General features: G+C 41.1%; 1 protein-coding gene across 1 annotated transcript in view; it reads right to left on the reverse strand.

Annotated features, from left to right (window-relative positions):
- The window catches only part of ppargc1b (peroxisome proliferator-activated receptor gamma, coactivator 1 beta), a 145,401-nt gene that overhangs the window by 38,825 nt on the left and 82,790 nt on the right, over positions 1–23,786 (reverse strand). Inside the window, exons 2-3 of the mRNA XM_084719830.1 lie at positions 13,999–14,184; positions 1,629–1,829 (exon numbers count right to left, since the gene is read on the reverse strand). Of these exons, the coding sequence (XP_084575956.1) occupies positions 1,629–1,829; positions 13,999–14,184 (387 nt within the window). The remainder of the gene's footprint in view (positions 1–1,628; positions 1,830–13,998; positions 14,185–23,786) is intronic.

A 23,786-nucleotide genomic window follows, 5' to 3' on the forward strand; every position in this document is an offset into this window, starting at 1 on the left:
CAGCAAGAATGCAAGCTGTTATCAAGACCAAAGGAGGCCGTACAAAATATGAAGTTTTTTGGTTATTATGTGTGAAAAAGGACTATTTAGTTGTTTCAGTTTGTTAGTTGCCAAATAAATAACAATCACATCACAAGATTTCTAAAATATTTATGTTGTCTGTTTTTTATGACAGGTGGTCTAATAAATTTGTTAAGCACAATATTCTATATTTTCTTTCTCTTTAACTCATACGTGTTTTTTTTTACTGTTTAACATCATTCAGAGAAGAAAGGCAAAGTAAGAATTTAAATGTACAGGAAAACTTGTTTTTACAGTGTATATGACAAGACTCGACTTGACTTGACATTAGATCAGCGATCAACTTTTACCAGATACTTTACACAAGTACCTGTACTCTACTTGAGTAAAGAATGTGTGTCCTTGTAGTTTGGACCGTTGTTTTTGATCAGTTATGACAGTTTTCTACTCACCAATGTAATTGCTGGGATATGGGAACATCACACCATCACTACATCAATTCCATTTGTTTGATTTTCACTTGTGCAAATTAAAAAAATAAATCAAAAATACATATCCCATAGCTAACCTTATTAGCTCTGAATTTAAAATGAGTTGTAATCTAGTACTTAAACCCTAAATACAAAACTAATAGTAATTAGGGCAGAAACAATTATTTGAATAATTGATTACTTTTCAACTATTGAATTAATTGCCAACTATTAGCTTTGATTAATTTTTCAAGAAAAAAAGTCAAAATTATCTGATTTCAGTTTCTTAAGTGCAAATGTTTTCTGGTTTCTTTACTCCTCTATGATGGTAAAGTAAATAAATTTGGGTTGTGGACAAACCAAGACATTGGAGGATGTCATCTTGGGCTTTGCAAGAAACTGATTGATATTTTTGACCATTTTATGGACCAAATTAGTAGTCGATTAACCAAGACAATAATGAACAGATCAATAAATAGCCCTACATAAAAGCTCATTTAATTCCTATTACACTCCTTGAATAAGCTTTTGCAGCAGGTCCTCAGTCTGAAGGCTTTTAACTGTCCTTTCTATTCTTGTGGGAAGATATAGTCCTTAGAAATACAGAAATGCAACAAACACACCCACAGAGGACGGGACTGGATGAAAGGTTGCTGTGTGCCTCAGCGCTCCTCTGTTTTCCTGGAGTTAAAGGCAGACTTTGAACCTCACAGGCCAACAAGGGGAACATCAAGGTTAGCAAACACGACACAGATTAAGATACTGGTGAAAAAAGAGAGAGAAGGGGAGCATGGGAAAGGAGAGGCGCAGTGTGGTGGGTGTGAATGGGGGCAGAGGATGGTGTTTGAAGCATGTATGAAAGGCTCCACTTCAACAGGCCATGGTTTTTGAGCTGTGAGACTTTTTGATTTACACACCATTGATGAAAAAGAGACATGAGAGTATCTGAGATAAAGATAAAGTTCTTAAATGAGGGTAAATGTTCAGATATGAGCTCCAAAAGTGAGGTCAGGGACCCTGAGAGGGATGGAAATGAGTGTTCTGATCAGATGTTCTCCTCTCATTTACACTGTCCAACAAAAAAGGTAGAAGACAGAAAAACTGCCCAATCTATAGGACATATAAAGATGTTCTTACTAGAGATGGGTCCTCTTTCTCGGCCCCCAGGGACTGACTGAAGTCCCCAGCTGTGAGAGGAAGGCTGTCTTCTTCTTCCTCTTCCTGCTCAGGCTCCTCCCCCAGGGCGGGGAAGACGGAGAGCCCACCCACCTCTGCATCCACCATGCCATCCAAACTGTCAGACAGAGCAGCGAGCAGAGCTGCGTTCTCCTCTTCTATCTGGAGACAGTCAGACATGGAGAACACGTGTCAGAATACAGAGAGGCTGTACACTTTAAAAGGAAAGTCAGTCATTTTCAGCACAGGTTGTTGACAAAACAAAAAAGTATTGAAAGTTCATTCTTGGCTTTGTAACTTGGGTGTTTTTCAACCTGGAGGCTATTTTCTCATGTTTGTGTCAAAGTGACTTATGGGGATACAATTTTTGAAATTGGTCCAGTATTGAGTGGGACCACAGCACGAAAAAGGCTGCGATGTAATCCTCATGGACCATTACAAATTGTCAAAGTACAGTAAATTACCAAACCTTTCCATGCCAAGGCCCCCCAAATAGCATTGGCTCATGGCTGAGGCCATGTGGGTGTGGGTTGACCTACAGGACCTGCGTGAGTCACTTATAGCCTTCTAATGTGCAGTGGTTAATCCATACCTACATATGGATTACTCTTCTATATGTATGTTGTTTCATGCTTTGTGAATTTCACTTTGTGGGGAGTTCTTAGAATTTTTGCAGCAGACCTTTTGTCAGCTGGGCTGTCAGCCTGTGAGATATTTTTCTTTATAAACAAGTGTTGTGTGTTAGCACTAACTAGCTGCTAGCTAGCTATATTTCAGGAGCAGAGCAGCTTTATAGAAGGTGCGGACTGGTCCGGTTCCATACTGACAGCCAATGACTGGATCGATCATGTTTAGACTGGCAGGCAGTTAGAAAGATGGGCAAAGTAAGATTTCAGTGTCATATAGTTTTATAAATTAGACTTACAATACTAATATACGGAATAATAATAATAATGATTAAAGTTAACTTTTTTATAGACTTAGATTGTACTTTTTTTGTGATCAAATTTTCTCTTTATTCAAAATTTGGAAAAGACAATAAACAATACAAACAAACTGGACCAAATGCTATACATTTACAATGTTTCAGCTGCGGACACCAACAGATCAGTCTTGGACTCTTTGACGCCAATCACACGAGCAGTAGACAACTCCAAATAAATTATATCAAGAAATGTGAGAATCCAGTTGCTTATTGAGAGCTTACATGACCTTTTTGTTTAACCAGAAACAGCTGTTCTACGTCTCTCACCAAAGCCACCTGACTCCATTATCACAGTCATTTTATCTGGCTCTACATGCTCTCTCTACCCAGCACTTCTCTGACATACAACCCACTCTTGCTCCTCTCCCTAAATCTTCACGGTAAATTTAAAAGTTTATTTCAACCAAACCAGAGCCGGTAATTGTTGGAGTAGTGGAAAGACAAACTCACACAGTTTTGGTGACTTTAATATTGTTTCTGTTGAACTTCTATTAAGTGCGTTTTTTGATGATAACATTACTGTTTGTAAATGAAGTCTGGTGGCTTAGACAAGAGCGATAAAACAGCTGCTTCTGCTTAAACAAAAAGGATCTTACTCTTTCACACAAAGGTGTATCTTTGATCCATTTTATAATGATGATTCACTGTAGAAAAAAATATTCACATTTTCAACTGTAAAAATGTGTAGCTTATACAACAAATAAAAGAAAAAAAAGCCTTTATATTTCCTCAACTACAATGTGCGTCACAGCCTACTTCCACGGCTCAGCGCCTTTTCTGGCTGGTGGTTAGTTTTGAGTCTCCTTAGGCTAGCTATATATGCCAAATCCAAAAAAGAAGTGTCTGAGGAAAATACAAACAATTTCATTTTCTTTTTTGGCTAAAAGGGGCTCTTTTGATAGTAAAGGTTTCCGAACCCTGAGAGAGGAGGAGACATAAAATGCAGGAGATTTTCCAGGGAAGAAATCCACCTTTACTTATAAGCTAAAATATGGCCACATTGCATCCTGACCCATTTCCTCAGATTCCTCCCTGTGTGAAAATGTTGAACATCAGAGCAAAATAGAAACCCTCTCACATGTGCCTCTGATGTTTTAGTTAACTGGAACATAATATGCTATCAAACACACGGCAGCTAATTAAACCACCCAAAATCAGCATGAATCAATAATCAGTTTTTCTGGTCATTTCTTTGTTTTTATTTTCAGGGAGCAGCTGCCATTTAATAAAACACAGCTTGTATAGTAGATACAAACAGGCTACTCTGATGGATAAAGATTCAAGAAATGCACAACTACAATTTCTAAATCCTTGTGTAACCCCACCCTGCAATCCACAGAAATGAACCATGTTTGAGTCAAATTTAGTTAGAAAATGACTCTGATATATTTTTGTATGAATTCTGAATTTAGGCCTGGAAATTACTGTCACTTTGTTTTGGAATCTCTGTGTCACTGCTGAATCACCCCCCCCCCCGCCTTTATCTTTCTCCTCCATTCACTCTAATGAGCTATTAGAGCTCTAAAGAAATTTCTTTCTTCCTTTCCATCTTATTTATTAACATGTTCAGGATGGTGTACCTCTAACCTTTGACCTCATCAGTACACAGGTTTGCTGAAGCAGGGCTTTTATGAAAAAAAAATCAGCACTGCCCAGTTGGCACTGTTTACCTCTCATATCATGTGTTGCATGGACTTCCTGTGATGGCGTGCAGACTTTTTTTTTCTTGCAATTTTCAAGCATGAAAATGGTAAAATTTACAGATAATCAACAAGAAAATATTGTTTATCTATAATTTCAGTCCAAAATGTGTTCTGTTCCCACCCTTCCATCCCCCCTGTTCATCCACACAGGGGTTGTTTACTGTGATGGAGCTGCCATCTTGCTGAGAGCAGAGTCTGGTGGAGAGGTGATAGCATGGCTGGCCTACGGGAAGCCACCAAGCTCCATTCATCTGTCTCTCCCTTTTATCATCCAGCTCTATCTGTTCCCGGCTGCCAAACTATTTTTTTATATATTAAATTTATTCTCTCAGGCTTGCTGCCTGTCTTTCTCTTTGCTGGGTGCTGAAGTTTAGAATTTGAAATTCTCTATAGGATGTCAAAACATTAACAGAAACTTAATAACTTACTAAATTAACACTATCTCCATCTGTTTAAGTGGATCATCATCAGAGAGGCTTTATTACCATTACGAGTATGTTTGTACAATCAAAAGCACTCGTGGATATTACCTGATTCTTTTAATTACATTAGATGGATATTAATTAGATTTCATGGAGAATAATGAAATTCCACAGAGCAAAACAAACAGAGCAAAAAAAGTTACATCAATCTGCTTCTTTACTTAACAGTATAGATACATGCACAGCTCTATGATTATTTTAAAATACAGTTAACCTAACCTTTTTAAATCTATCCATTTCCCTCTCTGCACTCTCCAAGGTTAAATGAAGCCCACACATAAACACAGATCAATCCTGCCTGGCATGGGATTAGATTCCAATACGCTGCTGTAAATAAGTGGTGTACTGACGGACAGGAGAGAGACAGAGACACTGCGGGCTTCATCCTTCTGCTTATCACTCTGTTCATTACTGTGTTTATAACTGAACGCCGTCAGACCGTCTGCTCTGCTGTATTAGTCTGATCAATACAATATTGGCTAAAATATAATATGCCAGGGCAGGGGGCAGGGCTTGGTGGGTAGCAGCAGAGATATGGAAAAAAAATATCCCTTGTCCTTAAAAAGATCTTTGCAGGTGACACAGGGGACAGTATGAAATAATAATGTGTGCAATCTATAAAATGATGTACAGCTATAGTTGCAATTAGTTGTTAAGAGCACAATGAGCAGAGAGATGTCAAGAAAGAAGGCATGGAAAGAAACATTAAAAATCAGAGAAAAGCCATTAGAAAATAATATTCCAGACAACTCAGGACTCAAATATTTCTGATCTCCTATAAGAAAAAAGTACTATGGAACACCATTCAAAATCAGAGTTCCTACTTGTGAAGTCGATGCAGATCCATCTACCCCAACTTCATGAAGAAGCAGCTTGTGTGACGTCACACAATAATGGCAGAACCCTGTTCTGCTTGTAAATTTATTTAAAAATAGGTTGCCGATTTATTATGTGCCATAAAATAAAATGTGCAGTGGCCTTTGGCACCTCATGCACAGAGGCTGCTCCTCTGAGATTCAATTGTGTGCACACGAAACTCATCAATTTGTTCAGATCAGACGTGTTTTTTAGGTATTATGTTGTGCACCTGGAATGCTTTGAGGTGAGAAGTTGGAAATTTCAACTGGGAAATTCTGACCTCCAATGTTGCCTGAAACACAACATAAATGGGTGAAAGAGACAAAGAAACTCAGATAAATTGACCAGTTAGCCAACATTATCTGCCCTACCTATCATAACTGGATCTGTTTCTGTTGGTTTAGGTATGTGTATTGTCCAATATGCCCCAATTGCTCTATTTGTGTTTTTTTTTATTTATTTATAGTAAATTAGTAAAAATACCAGTGACAGTTTCCAGTTTACTATGTGGTTCTTCATTAGGGGGTATGACACCCCTGGAGGGTCCGCAGAGTTATTGAGGGAGGCCTCCAAATTTCTTTTAGTTTTTTTGTTTGTTTGTTTGTATGTTTTTTGTTTTATTCAGAAACTACAACATTACTGAAAAACACATTAACATGAACCCAACATATTATTAGCAAAGATAAAACCACATGTTCGTAAAATAAATAAACAACAAAACAGCAACAAACAACAAAAAAAAACCCTCAAAACATTGAAGATACACTACTTTGGAAAAAAGCTATCCTTGAATCCTTGTGTTCACTACATATTATTGAGACATATTGGCCAATTAGCTGTATTATTATTAGAGCTGCATGATATATCGTTTAAGCATCGTCATCACAATGTACGTGTGCGCAATAGTCGCAGGTCCTGCAATGTAGGAGGCAAACGTGTTCTCATCTAATTTCAAGGGTACCTGACACACACTGCGCGCAGTGATCCACCAATCACAATCGTTCTTAATCAGTTCAAGCAGACCACGCCCCTGCATATGGAGTGAGTCGCTGCTACAACATTGAAAACTGAGCAACGAACAAGAGAAAATCACCGAAAATGAAGACTTGGTGCCAAAAAGAAAAGCAATGTCAGTTATCTGGAGTTATTTCGGCTACAAGAAGGATGATATTGACCAAACACGTGTTCTGTGTCGACAGTGCCTTGCACCTGTTGCCACAACGAGAGGTAACACAACTAATTTGTTTGACCATTTATGTTGGCACCACACAGCTCAATACGACAAATGCAAACCCAGATCTGAATCGGACCACAAGTGAGCATCATAGTTTTACTGTCACTGTTACTTTTGTATAAGTTATAATACTCGACATCTCAATGCAGAGTTGCAGTGAACAGACAGGACAGATGCTGCTGTGTGCAGCTCATCTCTGATTTAAAAGCCGTCACATCGCCTTGAGTGAAATCCAGACCATAACTTTTTTCACTGATGTAACTATGCTATCACCAAAGAAACAGATCATAAAACTGTGATGTTCATTGAAACTTTGGTGATATCAGCTGTCTTAACTTCTACACAGCTCCTCTCTGTTCACCGGTGCAGCTCTGTCTCACCCTGTCTGTGACACAGTGTGTCTGACTCATGACTTCTAACCAATCAGATGTGCTGTGCTGTAGGCGGGACATTGAGCCAGACTACAGAGCATAGTTGTGTATTATAATGTACAGTGTATAATGATCTAATATATGTATAGTATATACATAGTACAGCACTGTATAAGTTTGAAGTTTTTAATATTATTACCATTATCATTACTATTATCATTATTATTACGTTACATAACTATGGTGATAATTACAGGCAGACAAAGATCAAAGACAAGTGCATTTTTAAAATAATTTAACCCTAATGCCACCACTTTTTTTCCTTTTTGCTGATCTGAAAAATGATCCGATCCGTGACTCAAAACCGTGATACGATCCGAAAAAAAAAATCCTGTATTTTTTCATATCACAATATATATCGCAGCATTAAAAAAAGTTTTTTCCAATATCGTGCAGCCCTAATTATTATTATCCATAATAAGCAATAGACATAACCTCCATTTCAGAAACCACTAGTAAAAGTTCAGAGGGTGGGGCTAACACAGCTACCACTAGCCAAGCTACAACTGCTGCCAATCTAGCAGCTAAGAGCAACCCAGAGAAGACCTGAGACTGTTTGATGCAACATATGTAGTAGAGGGTCTCTGCTCCGTCTCTATTAGCTATGGGATCCATGTCCTGAAAAACCCAGAGGACCCCTGGTTTATTATATATACAAAAAATATCTGCTGGATTATCAAAATCTTGTAATAAAGCATGCGTTTAATGTACTGAGGCTGAGTCCTCTGCAGCAGCCTCAGTTCAATTTGAGCCTACAGCCCTTTGCTGAATGTCATTCTCTTTCTCTGTTAATCTCTGGCTGTCTACTATCAAATAAAGGCACAAAAGACACAAAAATCCAGTACTGGTTGGGCTCTAAAATAAATAAGAAAAAGAAACCCTAAAGAAATCAGTAAAAACAGAGAGGGTGAAATGGAGTGAAAATGAAAAGATAGACCAAAAAGAAGATTAAGGACAGCAAGTAAAATAATGTATGAGAAAAGAAAAATGGGGGAAAAGAACAGCTGATGGCAGATAAATCTGCCTGTTTCCATGTCTTGTCTTGTTGTTGCGTCTTTCTCATTAAGATTTTCTTGCCAATAACAATATCTATTAGTGGGAATGTAGTACTTTGAGTCTGTGCTAAGATGCCAACTGCATCATAAAGTTCTGTGTCGACAACAGGAAGACTAACAGTCATTCAGGCGTCACCTAATGGGGATCGAAACAAGAATAAAACCTAAAGAGAGACACAGCCAGACAGAAGAGACAGACACAGTCTGTGTTTACTACACCTGCATTCCCATCATGCCTTGCCTGTCTTCATTTAACCAATACTCTGCGATGCATCGCAGCATCAGAGCAATTTCCAGCAGCAGAGTTACATTACATAGGCGGTGATGTGGACCTAAATGCTACTTTATCTCTTTGTTGCCATCTTTTTATTCTTGAGATGCACTCAATTTAGCCTCTGTAATGGGACCAAGAGACATCGCTGGGGCTGGAAACCTATAGACAATCAATGATCCAAGGTTGGCTTTCATATAAAGAAAAAAAAGAAGGGTGTTCCCTGAATTCATCCAGCAAGGGCACCTGATACCGGAGCCTTGGGGCTTTCATTGGCCCTGCAGAGGCATCAAAGCATCCAAACTGATCAACTGCTTCTACCATCATGTTACAAACAGCATAACTGGGGATTACTTTCTTGACACATCTTCTGAGATGTGCTGCAAGCTCAAAATTTCAGAGGCTGCATATTGCAAACTTGGAGCTGTAATAACAACTGACCGTGAGGCAAAGGTTCATTAAAGGTTTGGGTAATTAAGAGTAAAACTACCAAATCAAAATAACACATCACTTTGTAAAATAAAAGCCCTGGTCACAAAATAACCACTCCTTTTGCTTGGCATGGTCTTTGAATGCATCATAATCTGGTCATGCTGTAGTTTTTGTTGATGGCAAGGCCATGAAAAACAAGATAAAAAAAAAACAAACTAAAGAATGAAAAGATACAAGATGCAAGTCACTGGTTTCTTGGTTTCTTCAAAATGTCACAAAAACAGAGACATTTTAATAGTTTTGCTAATCAAATAGTTGGGGTGTAACAATTCTCTAACCTTTTAAGGTCACTATTCAATTCAGCTTGTTGATTTAAACTTTTTTTTTTGCCATTGTTAGACTATCGAGTGTTGATTTATAAAGATCAACACATTATTGGTTTTATGCCCTGACAACTGTCATTCACGTTTTGAAATGCCTCTTACTAAAGACTATTATATAGATACTCCCTATGCTATGTCATCTTTGGAAGGGTTTTTTTTTGTTGGACATGCCAATTCTGCCTTTCATTCCGATTACTGAAAAAAACTGAAAGCTCATTTTGATTGATTTCTTTTATATATATGAAAATTATGACACATAAAATTAGTAAATATGGGGAATTTGTCATTCATGGGCCTCCTTGAACCGCTACCTTAACGTGGTGGAGGAGTTTGAGAACCTGAATGATCTTAGGAGCTATGTTGTCGGGGGCTTGTTGCCCCTGGTAGGGTCTCCTAAGGCAAACAGGTCCTTGGTGATGGGTCAGACTAAGAGTGGTTCCAATGCCCCCAATGAATAATTCAAGATCAGGGATGTCTACGTTGCCTGGATTGGCTTGAGCTAGTGCGTGAGGTTGAGTGGTACCGGCTAGAGATAGTCGGGCTCACCTCCACGCACAGTCTGGGCTCTGGAACCCAACTCCTTTAAAGAGGATGGACTCTTCTCTACTCTGGAGTTGCCCAAGGTGAGAGGTGGCGGGCTGGTGTGGGCTTGCTTATAGCCCCCCAGCTCAGCCACCATGTGTTGGAGTTTTCCCCAGTGAACGAGAGGGTCGTCACCCTGTGCCTTCGGATCAAGGATAGGTGCCTCACTGTTGTTTCAGCCTATGGGCCAAACAGCAGTGCAAAGTACCCGGCTTTCCTGGAGACCTTGGGAGCAGTGCTGGAAAATGCTCAACTTACTTCAACTGCGTGGGTGGTGGCAGTGTTACCTGGAGGGGCATGAATGGGAGGAATGGCCCCCTGATTTGAACCCAAGTGGTGTTCTGTTATTGGACTTCTGTGCTAGTCACAGTTTGTCCATAACGAACACCATGTTCAAGCATAAGGGTGTCCATCAGTGCACGTGTCACGGGGACTTCCTAGGTCAGAGATCAATGATCGACTTTGTAGTCGTGTCAACTGACCTTGGGCCGTATGTCTTGGACACTCAGGTGAAGAGAGGGGCTGAGCTCTCAACTGATCACCATCTGGTGGTGAGTTGGATCCGCTGGCGGAGGAAGAAGCTGGACAGAATTGGCAGGCCCAAACATATTGTGAGGGTCTGTTGGGAACGTCTGGTGGAACCCTCTGTCAGAGGGGTCTTCAACTCTCACCTCCGGGGGAGCTTTGACCAGATCCCGAGGGAGGCCAGAGACATTAAGTCCGAATGGACCATGTTCTCCACCTCCATTGTTGACACGGCCATTCAGATCTGTGGTCGTAAGTCGGTAACCCCCGAACCCAGTGGTGGACACTGGAGGTAAGGGATGCTGTCAGGCTGAAAGAAGGAGTCTTACCGAGCTTGGTTGACTCATAGGACCCCTGAGGCAGCCCCTGAGGCAGACCACCTGGGCACTGCGGCCCGGGCAGTTGCAGAAGCAAAAACTCGGGTATGGGAAAAGTTCGGGGAGGCCATGGAGGAGGACTACCAGTCGGCCTCGAGAAGATTCTGGCAAACTGTCCGGTGCCTCAGAAGTGGGAAGCAGTACCCTGCCAACACTGTTTACAGTGGTGGTGGGGAGCTGTTGACTTCAACTGGGGATATTATTGGACATTGAAAGGAATACTTCAAGGACCTCCTCAATCCTACTGACACACCTTCCGTAGAGGAAGCAGAGGCTGGGGACCCAGAGGTTGACTCATTCATCACCCAAGCTGAAGTCACTGAGGTAGTTCGGAAGTTCCTCAGTAGCAAGGCGCTGAGGGTGGATGAGATCCACCCTGAGTACCTCAAGTCTCTGAATGCTGTAGGGCTGTCTTGGTTGACACACCTCTGCAACATCGCGTGGCAGCTGGGGACAGTGCCTCTGGACTGGCAGACTGGGGTGGTGATCCCTCTGTTCAAGAAGGGGGACCCGAGGGTGTGCTCCAACTATAGAGGGATCACACTCCTCAGCCTCCCTGGTAAAGTCTATTCCAGGGTACTGGAGAATTCGGCCGATAGTCGAACCTCGGATCCAGGAGGAACAATGCGGTTTTCGTCCTGGTCGTGGAACACTGGACCAGCTCTATACCCTCCGCAGGGTGCTTGAGGGTTCATGGGAATTTGCCCAACCAGTCCACATGTGCTTTGTGGCCTTGGAGAAGGCATTCGACCGTGTCCCTCGTGGCATTCTGTGGGCAGTGCTTCGGGAGTATGGAGTTCAGGGACCTCTGGTAAGGGCTGTATGACTGGAGCAGGAGCTTGGCTCGCATTGTCAGCAATAAGTCAGATCTGTTCCTGGTGCATGTTGGACTCCGTCAGGGCTGCCCTTTGTCACTGGTTCTGTTCATTATTTTTATGGACAGAATTTTTAGGCGCAGCCAGGGTCCGGAGGGAGTCCAGTTTGGGGGCCAGAGGATCTTGTCTCTGCTTTTTGCGGATGATATTGTCCTGTTGACTCCTTCAAACCAGGACCTTCAGCATGTACTGGAGCGGTTTGCAGCATAGTGTGAAGCAGCTGGGATGAGAATCAGCACCTCCAAGTCCAAGGCCATGGTTCTCGACTGGAAAAAGGTGGCTTGCTCCCTCCAGGTTGGAGAAGTAGAGGAGTTCAAGTATGTTGGGGTCTTGTTTACAAGTGAGGGGAGGATGGAGCGTGAGATTGACAGATGGATTGGTGCAGTGGCAGCAGTATTGCGGTTGTTGCACCGGTCTGTCGTGGGAAAGAAGGAGCTGAGTCGCAAGGCGAAGCTCTCGATTTTCCAGTCAATCTATGTTCCTACCCTCACCTATGGTCATGAACTTTGGGTCATGACCAAAAGAAGAAGATCTCGGATACAAGCAACTGAAATGAGTTTCCTTCGCAGGGTGGCGGGGCGCTCCCTTAGAGATAGGGTGAGGAGCTCTGTCACCCGGGAGGAGCTCGGAGTAGAGCTGCTGCTCCTCCACATCGAAAGGAGCCAGCTGAGGTGGCTCGGGCATCTATATCGGATGCCTCCTGGACGCCTCCCTGGGGAGGTGTTCCAGGCATGCCCCACTGGGAGGAGGCCCCGGGGAAGACCCAGGACACGCTGGAGTGACTATGTCACTCAGCTGGCGACCCGGCCCCGGATAAGTGGAAGACAATGGGTGGATGGATGTCATTCATAGGAGCCTGTTATGAACAATGGACACCCCTGCCTGTTCGGACTCAGACCCAGTAAAAAAATGTCGGGCTTTTGAAAAATTTCCTCAAGACTTATGTGGCTTATATTATTGCTGAATCATGGATGTTATGTTCAGGGGTCCAGCAGAATTTTAATGCCAAAATCAAATCGGATTTGAGAATTTTCCATTTAAAGTATGACTTCAGCGTGCCAACCTTATGGGATTAGCCTTAACCCTGAAGCAATCTGGATTTTGGATTGTGAAGGGGATTCTTTTCTTGTGAAAAGGCTTGTTTTGCTGTTAATGTTGCATTTGTACCACTAGCATAGCCAAAAAAAAGAGTGTGCGTGTGCACAAGAAAAACTGTGTTTGTGCCAAATGCCACATCTAATTTTCTCTACAATACAGAGTAGGTTAGACCGGTGTGCACCTCCACATAACATACATTTTCAATTCTCAATTCTCATAGACAATGAACTAGACATAACATAGTATAAACAGTGTTTTAGTTATTGCACAGTCCATCCTTTGATTGTAATTTTAAACATACCAGTGCAATCATTCATAGTCTTATCAAATAAAACAAACCAGGCTGGCAGTAGAACTGATAACAACTCGACTGGACTAGAATCTACACAGTATTTCCCAAAATGTCAGTTACATGTGTCTGAAGAATTCTAGTCTTCACTGCAGTCGTTGCATTGTTTACTACACCTCTAATCTCCCAAGATGCTTGCTGGGGTCACAGCTCTTTGTGCATGTATCAAATGCATAAATCTGATTGTTAGGCAGGCTGTGAATGGTGGTGGACATGTCTTTGATGAAAATATGTTAGAATCTTTTAATCTTTTCAAATGAGGATTATAATAATGAGACCACAATACCCTTAGTTTCAAACAAACAAAAAAAAAGCTAAAACTAAACATTTATTCCTCATCTTATTTTTGCATGTGCCAGCTGCCTCTTTGGGTGGCACAGGCACAACCATGGCTACACCATAGATTTGTACTTGTGACATCTTTTTCTTGATGAACCAGCAGCTGCCTGTTCACAAAATTTTAGTCAATCCACTGCTTAATCTTGTTCATATGAATCAATTCATACCACATAAAAAAGCATGACTACCTTATCTGCAAAAGTAAAAGATGTGTCAAGGAGAATAAAAGTCTGCATATATTTCTGATGCCTTTTGATGGCGGCCCTCACCCATGTAAGAGTCTGTCCATGGCTGACTTCAGAGAAACAGTAGTGATACAGTTGAACTGAACTGTATTTTGGTGAAGCCTCACCTCAAAGAGCTCATCTGCTGTACTGTAGTGGATAGAGGCTGGTGATGCGTCCGCTGGATGATCGTTGCACCACTGTAGCTCGCTGAGACAGTTGACGCTGTCGAAGTCGCTGGTGTCCAGCTGGGAGAGGTCGATGTCCGGGAAGTCAGTGTCCAAACGGTCCGAACACACCTCCTCCTCCCCATACTGAAGACGGAAAAAGAGAGAGGGAAAGGTCACGTTAGTCAAACATCAAGATTAAAGCTTAACTCCCAGGCGGTATGTCTTTTTTTGAGATGCTCCAAAAGTGCATGAGTCACTTTGTAAAACATGAACCAAAAAAACTGGAGGTGCTGATCACAGCTGGAAAGATTCTTGGTGAGAATTGAACAAGTCTGTGTGCGTCACTTGTGTCTGCTGCTTTGCTCTCTTCTGCGATCACAGAGGAAATGATGTTTTCTCTGTAACCATTGCTCTCACAAATACAAGCTACCAAACATGGGAAATAATTCTGTTCCCTCTATGAGACTGCCAAAGTTGTTGTTTCTGTGAAGTTTATCACAGCGCAGCACTGCCATTGTTAGAATTAGGGGTTCAGTTCCCAATGGGCCACCCTTTCTAAAATATGTATGCAGCTGAAGTACTGTGAGGCACTTTGGATAAAAGCCTCCATCATCTGGCATATACTGTATATTATTACACTGTTCACTGTCGGAGTCACAAGGAGCTCTCATCAACAGCCCCTCATCTCTCAACAGCTACTCATTACAGATAATGAGACTTTCATGTTAGAGGAGGATCGACACTGAAACCAATAGAGGCATCTGCCCAGGCACAATGCAAGATTATTTAGAAAATTTGTCACCAGCAGCACTTATCAGGAAGTGTCTTCATGCATATATCCTGCACTTCTCTCTGTGGCTCAAAACAAAGTGCAACCGTGACCCAAGGGGTCTTGAGGTGATTAGTTCTCCTTCGTTGGTTGAGGGTGTCTTAATCAGTGAAAGGAGCTGCTGTTTAGTCTGTTTAGTCTGAGGACTTTGGTCACGGTGGCACATGGTTGATCAGTCTTTATTTTCTAGGTTTCATTCAGTCAGGAAAATCTCCTGAATCATGCAAACCATGAAAAGTTTCTTAAAAAGTGAATAATTAGTGCCATCACAATCCAAGGAAATTATTAAATGTTACAGACATTTTCAGTAGAAGTAACCATCAAAAGGGCTCTTTTAATCCCCAAAGGATCCCTCATCTTCCTTCAAAGAAACCTGAAATTCCTCAACATGCTTTCTCAGCCTCCTCAAGAACTATACAACTCTTCTCAAGAACTTTTAAATATCTCTCAAGCATCAATGATGCAAAACAAATCAAACCCTCAAAAATGAAAAAAACAAAAAACAAACAAAAAATCCTAAAGAATTCTAGCACTCCCTCAGGGTACCTCTTAACTTCCCCAGGTAAACATTAAACCCTGTCACAAACCCCTAAGACTCCTTTGAAACCCTGAAAGGTTCTCTGGACCCCTTCAAAGAAACCTGAAAGCTTTCTATAACCATTGAACCATAGAGGGACTCTAATAATGACCCCTAAAGAAGCCCCTCAAGGAACCCTATAGCCATCTTAAGACATCATGAACTCTCCACAAGAACCTCTACAACCACCTTAACACACTGTAAAACCAATCATCCTCAAAATGCTCTTACCAACTTGTGGACACCTCTAAAAACCCACCGTGAACATCTTTAAAAACTCTTCAAACACTCAAAGAAAAACTGATACCCCAGTAAGAGCCCCACTTTGTGATCTACTGTTCCAGTCAGAAGTCAGCAGCCGAAACATGAGCCACGTCATTAAGAGAATAGAAAAAGAAGAAAAGCAGAAAGTATGTGTACGTGACTCAGTGTAAAGGGAAGTGACTGTGGTCTCTTGGGGGACAAGGAGGAGGGATGAAGAGGGAGGAAAATTTTGAGGAAGGAGGAATGGACAGTATGAGGAGCAGAACCAGGAGAACAGGAGGGAACTCCTGTTCTCCTGGTTCTGCATGAGGGGAAAGACAGCAGTCAAACTGGATTTTCTCAAAGCATTGTGTGCTTGTTGAATTCATGTGTGTTAATGTGTGTGTCAGTTACACCAACCATCTCACAAACGGAATTAAACGGACATTCTTCATTTACAATCAGGTTTCCTCAGAAGCAGCTAATCTCATCTCCAGATGACTCACTGAACTGTCTCTTTGGTGTTTGTCCATGATCCCTCTGAGTAAATATTCTGTCCCAGAGCATGAAATAACTGTATTAAAGTGCTGATGAGAACACAAGAACAAGTTCAACTGATATAAAATTTCTAGCAATTTGTTGTCATAAGGTTTTGCCCTGACAGTATACATGTTGTAGCCTTAAGTGACAGTGGTAGTGTATGACAGATTCAAAGTGATCCAATGGCATCCTTAAAACTACCACAAAACTTTACATTTAAAATTTCATTTCAACAACATTTTATTGTGACACTAGGCCTATAAAAAATATTTTAAATTTATGCTATGTAAAATGTTTGAAAAAGTTACTACTGAACAGTGCAGTTAGTGATGCCTGGAAATTTGCTAAAATCACTCTGATTTATTAAACAGTTGTCCTGGAGTAGCCTAGAGAGCTAGCAAAGCCTTAGCTCTCTTAACTAAAGCAAATGTTCATCATTTCAGGATTATAAAAGTAACTGATTGCAAAGTATTTCCACAGTATACTTTAAGACAATTTACTTATAATAGTCTAAGTGTAAACAAGACTAATCATTTTCTTCAATCTGTTTTATATAAAATTGGATCAGCAGCAGATAGCAGTTAGCTAATGTAATCAAATTCCATTTTATGATATATAAATTCCCTGTAAATTCAGACTGCAGAGACAAAACAGCATGGTCTACTTTCAAAAGCCAGTGACAACAAGCATATATTTATCATGTAAAACATTAGTGGAGAGAAACATTGATGTTGACATACCGTCTCTGATAGCCCTGCTTCTCTTCCCTCCTTATCTGTGACTAATCATCAGAAACCATTTCACAAAATCAGAAACAAAAACAGAATTTACATTTCCCAAAAATGGATCAACAAACAGTTTGTACAAATTTACAATACAATAATTAATTAGCTCTGCTTCTTAACTGCACTGCTTGTCTCATTATTTTGTGCTGGGTGTTTTAATTTCAATGTATTGCTAAGTTTTTAATTGCCATTTTTCATTTCACGTTTCTTTAATTATTAGTGATAACAATAATTACTTTCCTTAATAATTCAAAATATTATCACTTTTATTTTTATGTCTGCAGAGCTTTTTTCCACTAACCTCCTCCACTCAGTTTTTTAGAAAATACTTAGTCTATTTTATCATGATGTATTGTGTTTGATCTACAACCTCATACAACTCAGAGTATAAATGTTCCCCCTCTGCCTCACTCTGTGTGTGAGTGAGTGTGTGTTTTTTTTGGTCAGTGTGATGAGTGTTTATTTGGGTCAAGGAATGGATAACATGAGCTGATATCATTTACGGTTTCATAAATTACAGAGCTGAATTACACAGTAGAGCAGAGCAGACGTGATCAAAGAGCCAATCAGCAAAGTAGAGAGAAGAGAGAGGACGCAGTGATGGGAGGAGAGGAGTGTTAAAAGGAGAAGAAGAGGGAAAAATGGCAGGTGGAGGAGGAGAAGGAGTCATATGGAATCAGTAAGGCGGGAGGAGAGAAAAGGATTATGAGAAAGAGAGATGTGGGTCAGAAGAGAGAGAATCAAAAGAGCGATAGTGGAGGAGCAGTGGGGGGGGGCAGTCGTGACCTGATAGAGAAGACAGAGGAGAAGGAGGGAAGGTGGGAGGAGACGAGAGGAGAGAGGATGCCCTCTGCAAGACCCTCCCACTGCTTCCTCTCCCTCCAGTTGCTGATGCAGGTGTGTTTCACCTAGCGTGTGTGTGTGTTAGTTAGTATGCAGCTCGCATCCGTCTCACGTGCGCCTGACTCATCCCCCTCCACCACTCGTCTGCTCAGCAGCATCCTTCCTTTGCTCTTTCCTCCTCCATCTCATTCTTTTCTTCTCTGCTCTCTTCTCTCTCTCCCTTCCTCGTCTCCTTTCCTCTTTCCTTCATATGCTCTTTCCTTCTTTCAGTATTCTTTCGTCTACCTTTCTTACCATCACCCCTCTTTCCTCATAATCTCTTCTCCCCTTCCCTTCTGTCTTGCTTTCTTCTTTCCTTCTCTCTACTGCTCTCTTTTAATTTTCTTCTTTCTTCTTCATCCATCCTTTCTCAGTTCTCAGATGTAGTATTTTGCATCTTCCTTTCCTCTCCCTCTCTCCCACCTCCTCTACTCCCCTTTTCCTTCCCTCTATCTCTTTTCTTCTGTGTCATCCTTCATTTGTCTCAATCTTTTCTTTTTTCCCTCTCTATCTACCTTCCTCCTTCACTTCTAGAATCTCTTTTCCCTCTTTTCCACCTCTTGTCCTCCACCCTCTGGTCTCTAGCATCTCCTCTTTCATCTCGTTCTCTCCTCTCTCTTCTCACTCCTTTCTGACTACTCTTTCTCCTTTCTTACTCATCCTTCTTTCCTTATCTTCTCCCCTTTTCTTCTTTCCTCCTCTACTCTCTTTTAATTTTCTTTTCTTCCCCACTTCTCTCCTCATTGTTTCATCACACCGTTTTCACCTCACTCTTCCTTTTCAACCTTTCTCCTCTGCTTCCTTCCTGTCCTCTTATATCTCACTTTACCCTTACCCTTGTTTCTCACCTTCACCTCCTTCTGCTCTTGCACCACCTTTTCTCTTCTTCCTTTCTTTTTCCTGCTGATCAATCTTTTATCTTCTTTCAGTCCTTTTCAGCTTTTCCCTTTCCTCCTCTCCTATCTTTTTCTCTCTGCTCTCCTTTTTCCTCTACAGTTTTATCCTCACCAGCCATCTATTCTATTTCTCCCTCTCCCTTTATTTCTTTTCTTCTTTTGTCCTCCTTTCCTCCCTTCCTTTTTATTATGTTTCCCCCCACTTTTAGTTTTCTGTCATCTTCCATTCCTGTCCCTCCTTCTCCTTTTTTTCTTCTTCCTCATGTTTCCTTCCTCCTCCTCTGATCTTTAATTTTCTTCTCCTCTCCTCCTTTTCTCCTGCCTCTCATTGTTTCATCTCACCCTTTTTGCCTCATTCTTCCCAGCCATCTTTCCTTTCATCTCTATTTCATTTCTGTCCTCACTTACTATCTTCTCTTTTTCATCTTCTTGTCCTTTGTCTGCTCCCTAGCTTCACCTTTTCTCATCCTTTCTTTCTGATGCTGCCCTTCATTCTCTCACTCTGTTCAATCCTTCCCAGCTCTTCACCCTTTCTTCTCTTCCATCTTTTCTCTCTTCTCTCCCTTTCCCTCTCATCTTCCCTCTTTATCTCCTCATCCATCTTCTATTCCTTCCTTTCCTTTACCATAGTTCTCCTCTCACCCCTCTGCTCTGTCCTCTCCTCCCTTCTTCTTTCCTTCATCCCTCCATCTTTCTCTCTCCCTCCTCCTCATAAACCCAGACAACAGGCTGATTGATTTCTTTCTCTCTCCTCAGTCACCCCCCCCCTCCATCGCATAACAATAATCGATAAAACATCCTTGAGGTTGACACACACATTCCTACACAGTCACACACAAACGACATATGTGTACATCACAAAGAGACACATGTTGCACCAGAAAACAGGTGAACTGGATGTATACACACAGAAGAATGAGAAATACACACACATACACGCTGCAAGTCATGTGATGTCATTTGCGTCACATTCAGCAATCCTCTGCCATATATGATGCTCTGCTGGTGTCTCCTGCTCTCCGTCACACACATGCACCAACGGAGAGAGATGCCCATGTCATAAAATCCCAGGCAGCACACAAACATGACCCAGCATAACAACACACGTGGCACTTGTTTGAACATCCTCTCTGCGGCAGCAGAAGGCAATTGGCAGCCGACGAATGTGGCTGCGGCGTGTTCCCAGCACTGTGCTGACTCTGAATAATGATGAAGCCCCTGACAGCTACACAACATGAGTCACAGATGCCAAGAGGAGGAAGCAGGTGACCAGGCAGCCTTCTCTGCTCCGCTTTTTCCTTTAAGTAGTAGATTTAGATTGTATATGATCACTGAACATCATGTTGCATTTATTGTCTGAGTGCAGTGACCTATGACCTCAAACATTGTAAGTCTGGTGAGCTCCAACACAGACATGCATACTTTACAAGAAATGTTGGATTCTTAGATTTGTAACACTTAAACAAAACACATCACTATTGGAAACTTTTGTAACCACTGTGAATCCTAGCTGACAACAGATCCAAGAGAGGAAGCAACAAAATTTTCAGAGCAAACTTTCCAGCCTTTTATAGCAGAGATTGACAGTCAAGATAAGATAAACTCTTTGATCCCAGGCTGGGGACATTGGTGCTTTGTAGTAGCTCAAGAGTGCAAAAAGAGTAGAAAAGAACAAGTCATAATATAAGCACATATAAAATATAAAATAAAATAAAAATCTTTTAAACTGTTTTTAATATTTTTAAACTCTTTTAAAAGTAACTTTGGCTGAATTCTCCTACGATCTTCCAAAATGATCTTCCAAAGGAGGTGACACAAGTCAGTGCAACTTAAAAGCACAACAACCAGCTTTCTACACGATGGAGTGTTCTGATTAGCAGTGAAACTTAAGTGTCTTATATGACCATAGCTACTTAAAACACACATAGAACTTACACACAAGTATATTACATTATGCTGTGTTACTTTTGTATACAAATCCCTAAACAACCATGAAGGTTGCATGCCAGTGCCTTCCAAATCAATCCATATGACTCTTACCAAAAATGACTAATTTCTGATCTGCATCTAAAAAATTTGAGAATGGGTCACAGGTTTAAGATTCATGTATCATCTTTGGTGTATGTTCAGATCTGTAACACACTGGTGTAGAAATACAACTTATGGCTTTGTAATGAGAGATGAAAAGATGCAAAACAAAGTAACAATGATGGAACATGAACTTCTTGTGTAATGAGGGAAAGAACATCCTTGATGAAGAGTTCTTTTTACATCCTAGTCATCCAGTCTCAAGTCTTTACAAGCAAACAGCAAGTTAGGTGCAGTGAGCGGTTCTAGAAAATATATTTGATTGTTGAGTCTCATTCCCAGGTTTAATACTGACATTTTGGGAATGAGAATCAATAATCAAATATCTCAGCGCCCTTTGATTGGCCAAAGTCTCCTCCATGCTATTTCATAAATCCTGAAAACAGGGCCAACAGGAGGAGCAGAAGTCTAGTTTCATTTAAATTACATGATGCTTAAATATATACAATAAAAGTAAACTGCCAACCCCAAGTCCTTTTAACACACAGGCCTAATAATTAAATATTCAAATTCACTGTTCATGTGTGGCTATGCCTTAGGCTTGGACAGTATCCATTTTTTCATACCTTTGTACCCTCCTGACATTTTACCAGGGTAAATGATATTAGGCAGCACTTGGGTACAACTTGTGTACAACAGCTCAACTATATTGTACTGCACTGTTCTTAATACTGATTGTCATAGTGGTGCTATTCTCACAGCTGGGAAACAATGCAAACACACACACAGAAACTCCACTTCGGCCTCGAGAAGATGCAGCCTTTATTCACTGACAATGTCAAACCACAACTGTAATTTTACAGCATCGTCTCTGTACATATTCTACCAGAATGACAAATTCACTACTTACCTTTGCCTCCACTCAGTGCACATTCACTGTCACTCTGTCACCAGTAATTAGTCTGCCCCTCACCCTCTGTGATGATTACTAAAGTTACACAGCACAAAGGCATTCTTCTTTTTAATTAATTAGTACTGCAACTATAGTCCCAAAATGTCATGTTTCCTCTTCGCATGAAAGCTATGTTTGTCTGCTCAGGCTGTGCTGCTGCACACAGACGGACCCCTATTGGCATAAGCTGCACACTACAATGCAGCAACTCCCCATCAGTTTAATAGAAAGAGGAGTGTGATGGTATTGAAAATCACACTGTCGGGATTTCTTAGTAACCTGGTACACTGTCATTCCTGTATACCACCCTATGCCTGGCTTTTGACACAGTTTATTCATGTTTTATTGTTTGCTTATCATTTTATTTTACAGGGACAAAGGTTGAAATCTGATGCGTTTTCACTTTTATGTCTCATGTCAAGTGAAGAATGTAGATTTGTTCTAGTGCAGACCAGATTCTTAATTAAGTGACTTCCAGCCGCCTGCTGTTTTGTTACCTTTACTGTCATGTACCAAACTGTATTTCTTTCCTTGTTCTCTTTTGAATTTGACCCTTTGGATCCTGTCAAACCTTTTGTCAAAGGTGTCTGTTGCTTTTCTCATCCTCTGATCATCTCTAGTCATTTAAAGTCCAATCAAGATGCCAGTCTCAATCCTGCAGCTCTAGTTTAAGTTAAATCAGCCATGGTAAATCTATAAATCAAAATGTCTTTGACCTGACTGCATAAAGATGCTTGTCAGGGAATCATAATTAGGCTGTTTAAGGGTTTGAATAAAGAACAATGCTGGAATACAGCAGTTATTTTTTGCAGTAGAAATAGCTGATAAAGCTTTACAGTTCATCTCCTCCTTCAGAGGAACAGTGCCCCCTTGCACTGGGTCAAACATGGTTCAGCACACGATTAGTTCAGTAAGGCAATAAAACAGCCTTGAGGAGAGTGGAGTGAGTCTCTACCTACATTTGCATGTTTGAATCCATAAAAAAATCTCAATGCTCTGAGTTTAAAAGAAGCTTGCTCTGACTCCCTGAACATCCCCTACTGCAGCGGCCTTTTTTTTTTTTGCTGAAAACACTACAGTGCCCAGTCATCCTTCCCTGGGAAAATATATGTGTTATGCTTGCTAAAACGGAAATAAAGTGGAGAAGAAGTGGCTTATTCTTCCTTCTTTGAATGTGTTATAATGGCAATGGCATAACACAATAGCATCTCAGGAATGAACACATCACTCAGTGTCTCTGTCTCAATCTTTTGTGGCTGAAATGGAGCATTAGAATGGGGAGATTAAGCAAATGGGCATGAAATTAATGTGCAATACAGACACCTTTGAAGTTACTGAACAAGCATACTTCAGGGGAAAAGGCAAAAAGTTCATTCTGAGTTGAAGCGGTTTTATAAACAGAGGAAAATACAAGATAGTGCAACGGAAATGCAAAAGCAAGACTGCAACAGAACAGAATGAATGCAAATACACTGAGGAAAACATCGTAGCACAGCAGTGGATATCATGTTAAAGTATTTACATTTACAATTAATGCTGATGTGAATACAATTAATACAAAACCTAATCTTGACCTTTGACCTTTTGAAACCCAGAAAATCTTGCTAGTTGCTGGTTGTAAAGGGCATCACAGTGTGATAATAGCGGTATTGGGGGGAATGGGGTGTAAAAAAAATGAAGTGTGGTGACTTCCATTTGTGGTTAATCTGCCTTAGTAACAACAGTGAAAACCTACTGGCCCGTTCAGTCATAAAAAGCCTGCCGGGACAATCGCGCATTAAACCTGCGCTATTTATAGCCGGCCTGCACGTGGGAGAGCTATCTGGGCTAAAACGAGCGAGTGGATATGGAAAGGCCAGCAAGACTCTGCTGTGGTGCTGTAGCATGTGGATGAGCTGAACTGCATTCTTCACTTCTATCTTTAAACACACGCAAACACTCACGCACACACATACATGACACATTCTTTGAGGGGTTATCTCCCGTTTGAACTCTCACCACAGTACTAAAGCTC

The sequence above is a fragment of the Lutjanus erythropterus genome, chromosome 5, assembly GCF_056507025.1.
Source record: "Lutjanus erythropterus isolate fLutEry1 chromosome 5, fLutEry1.hap2, whole genome shotgun sequence".
NCBI lineage: Eukaryota > Metazoa > Chordata > Actinopteri > Lutjaniformes > Lutjanidae > Lutjanus > Lutjanus erythropterus.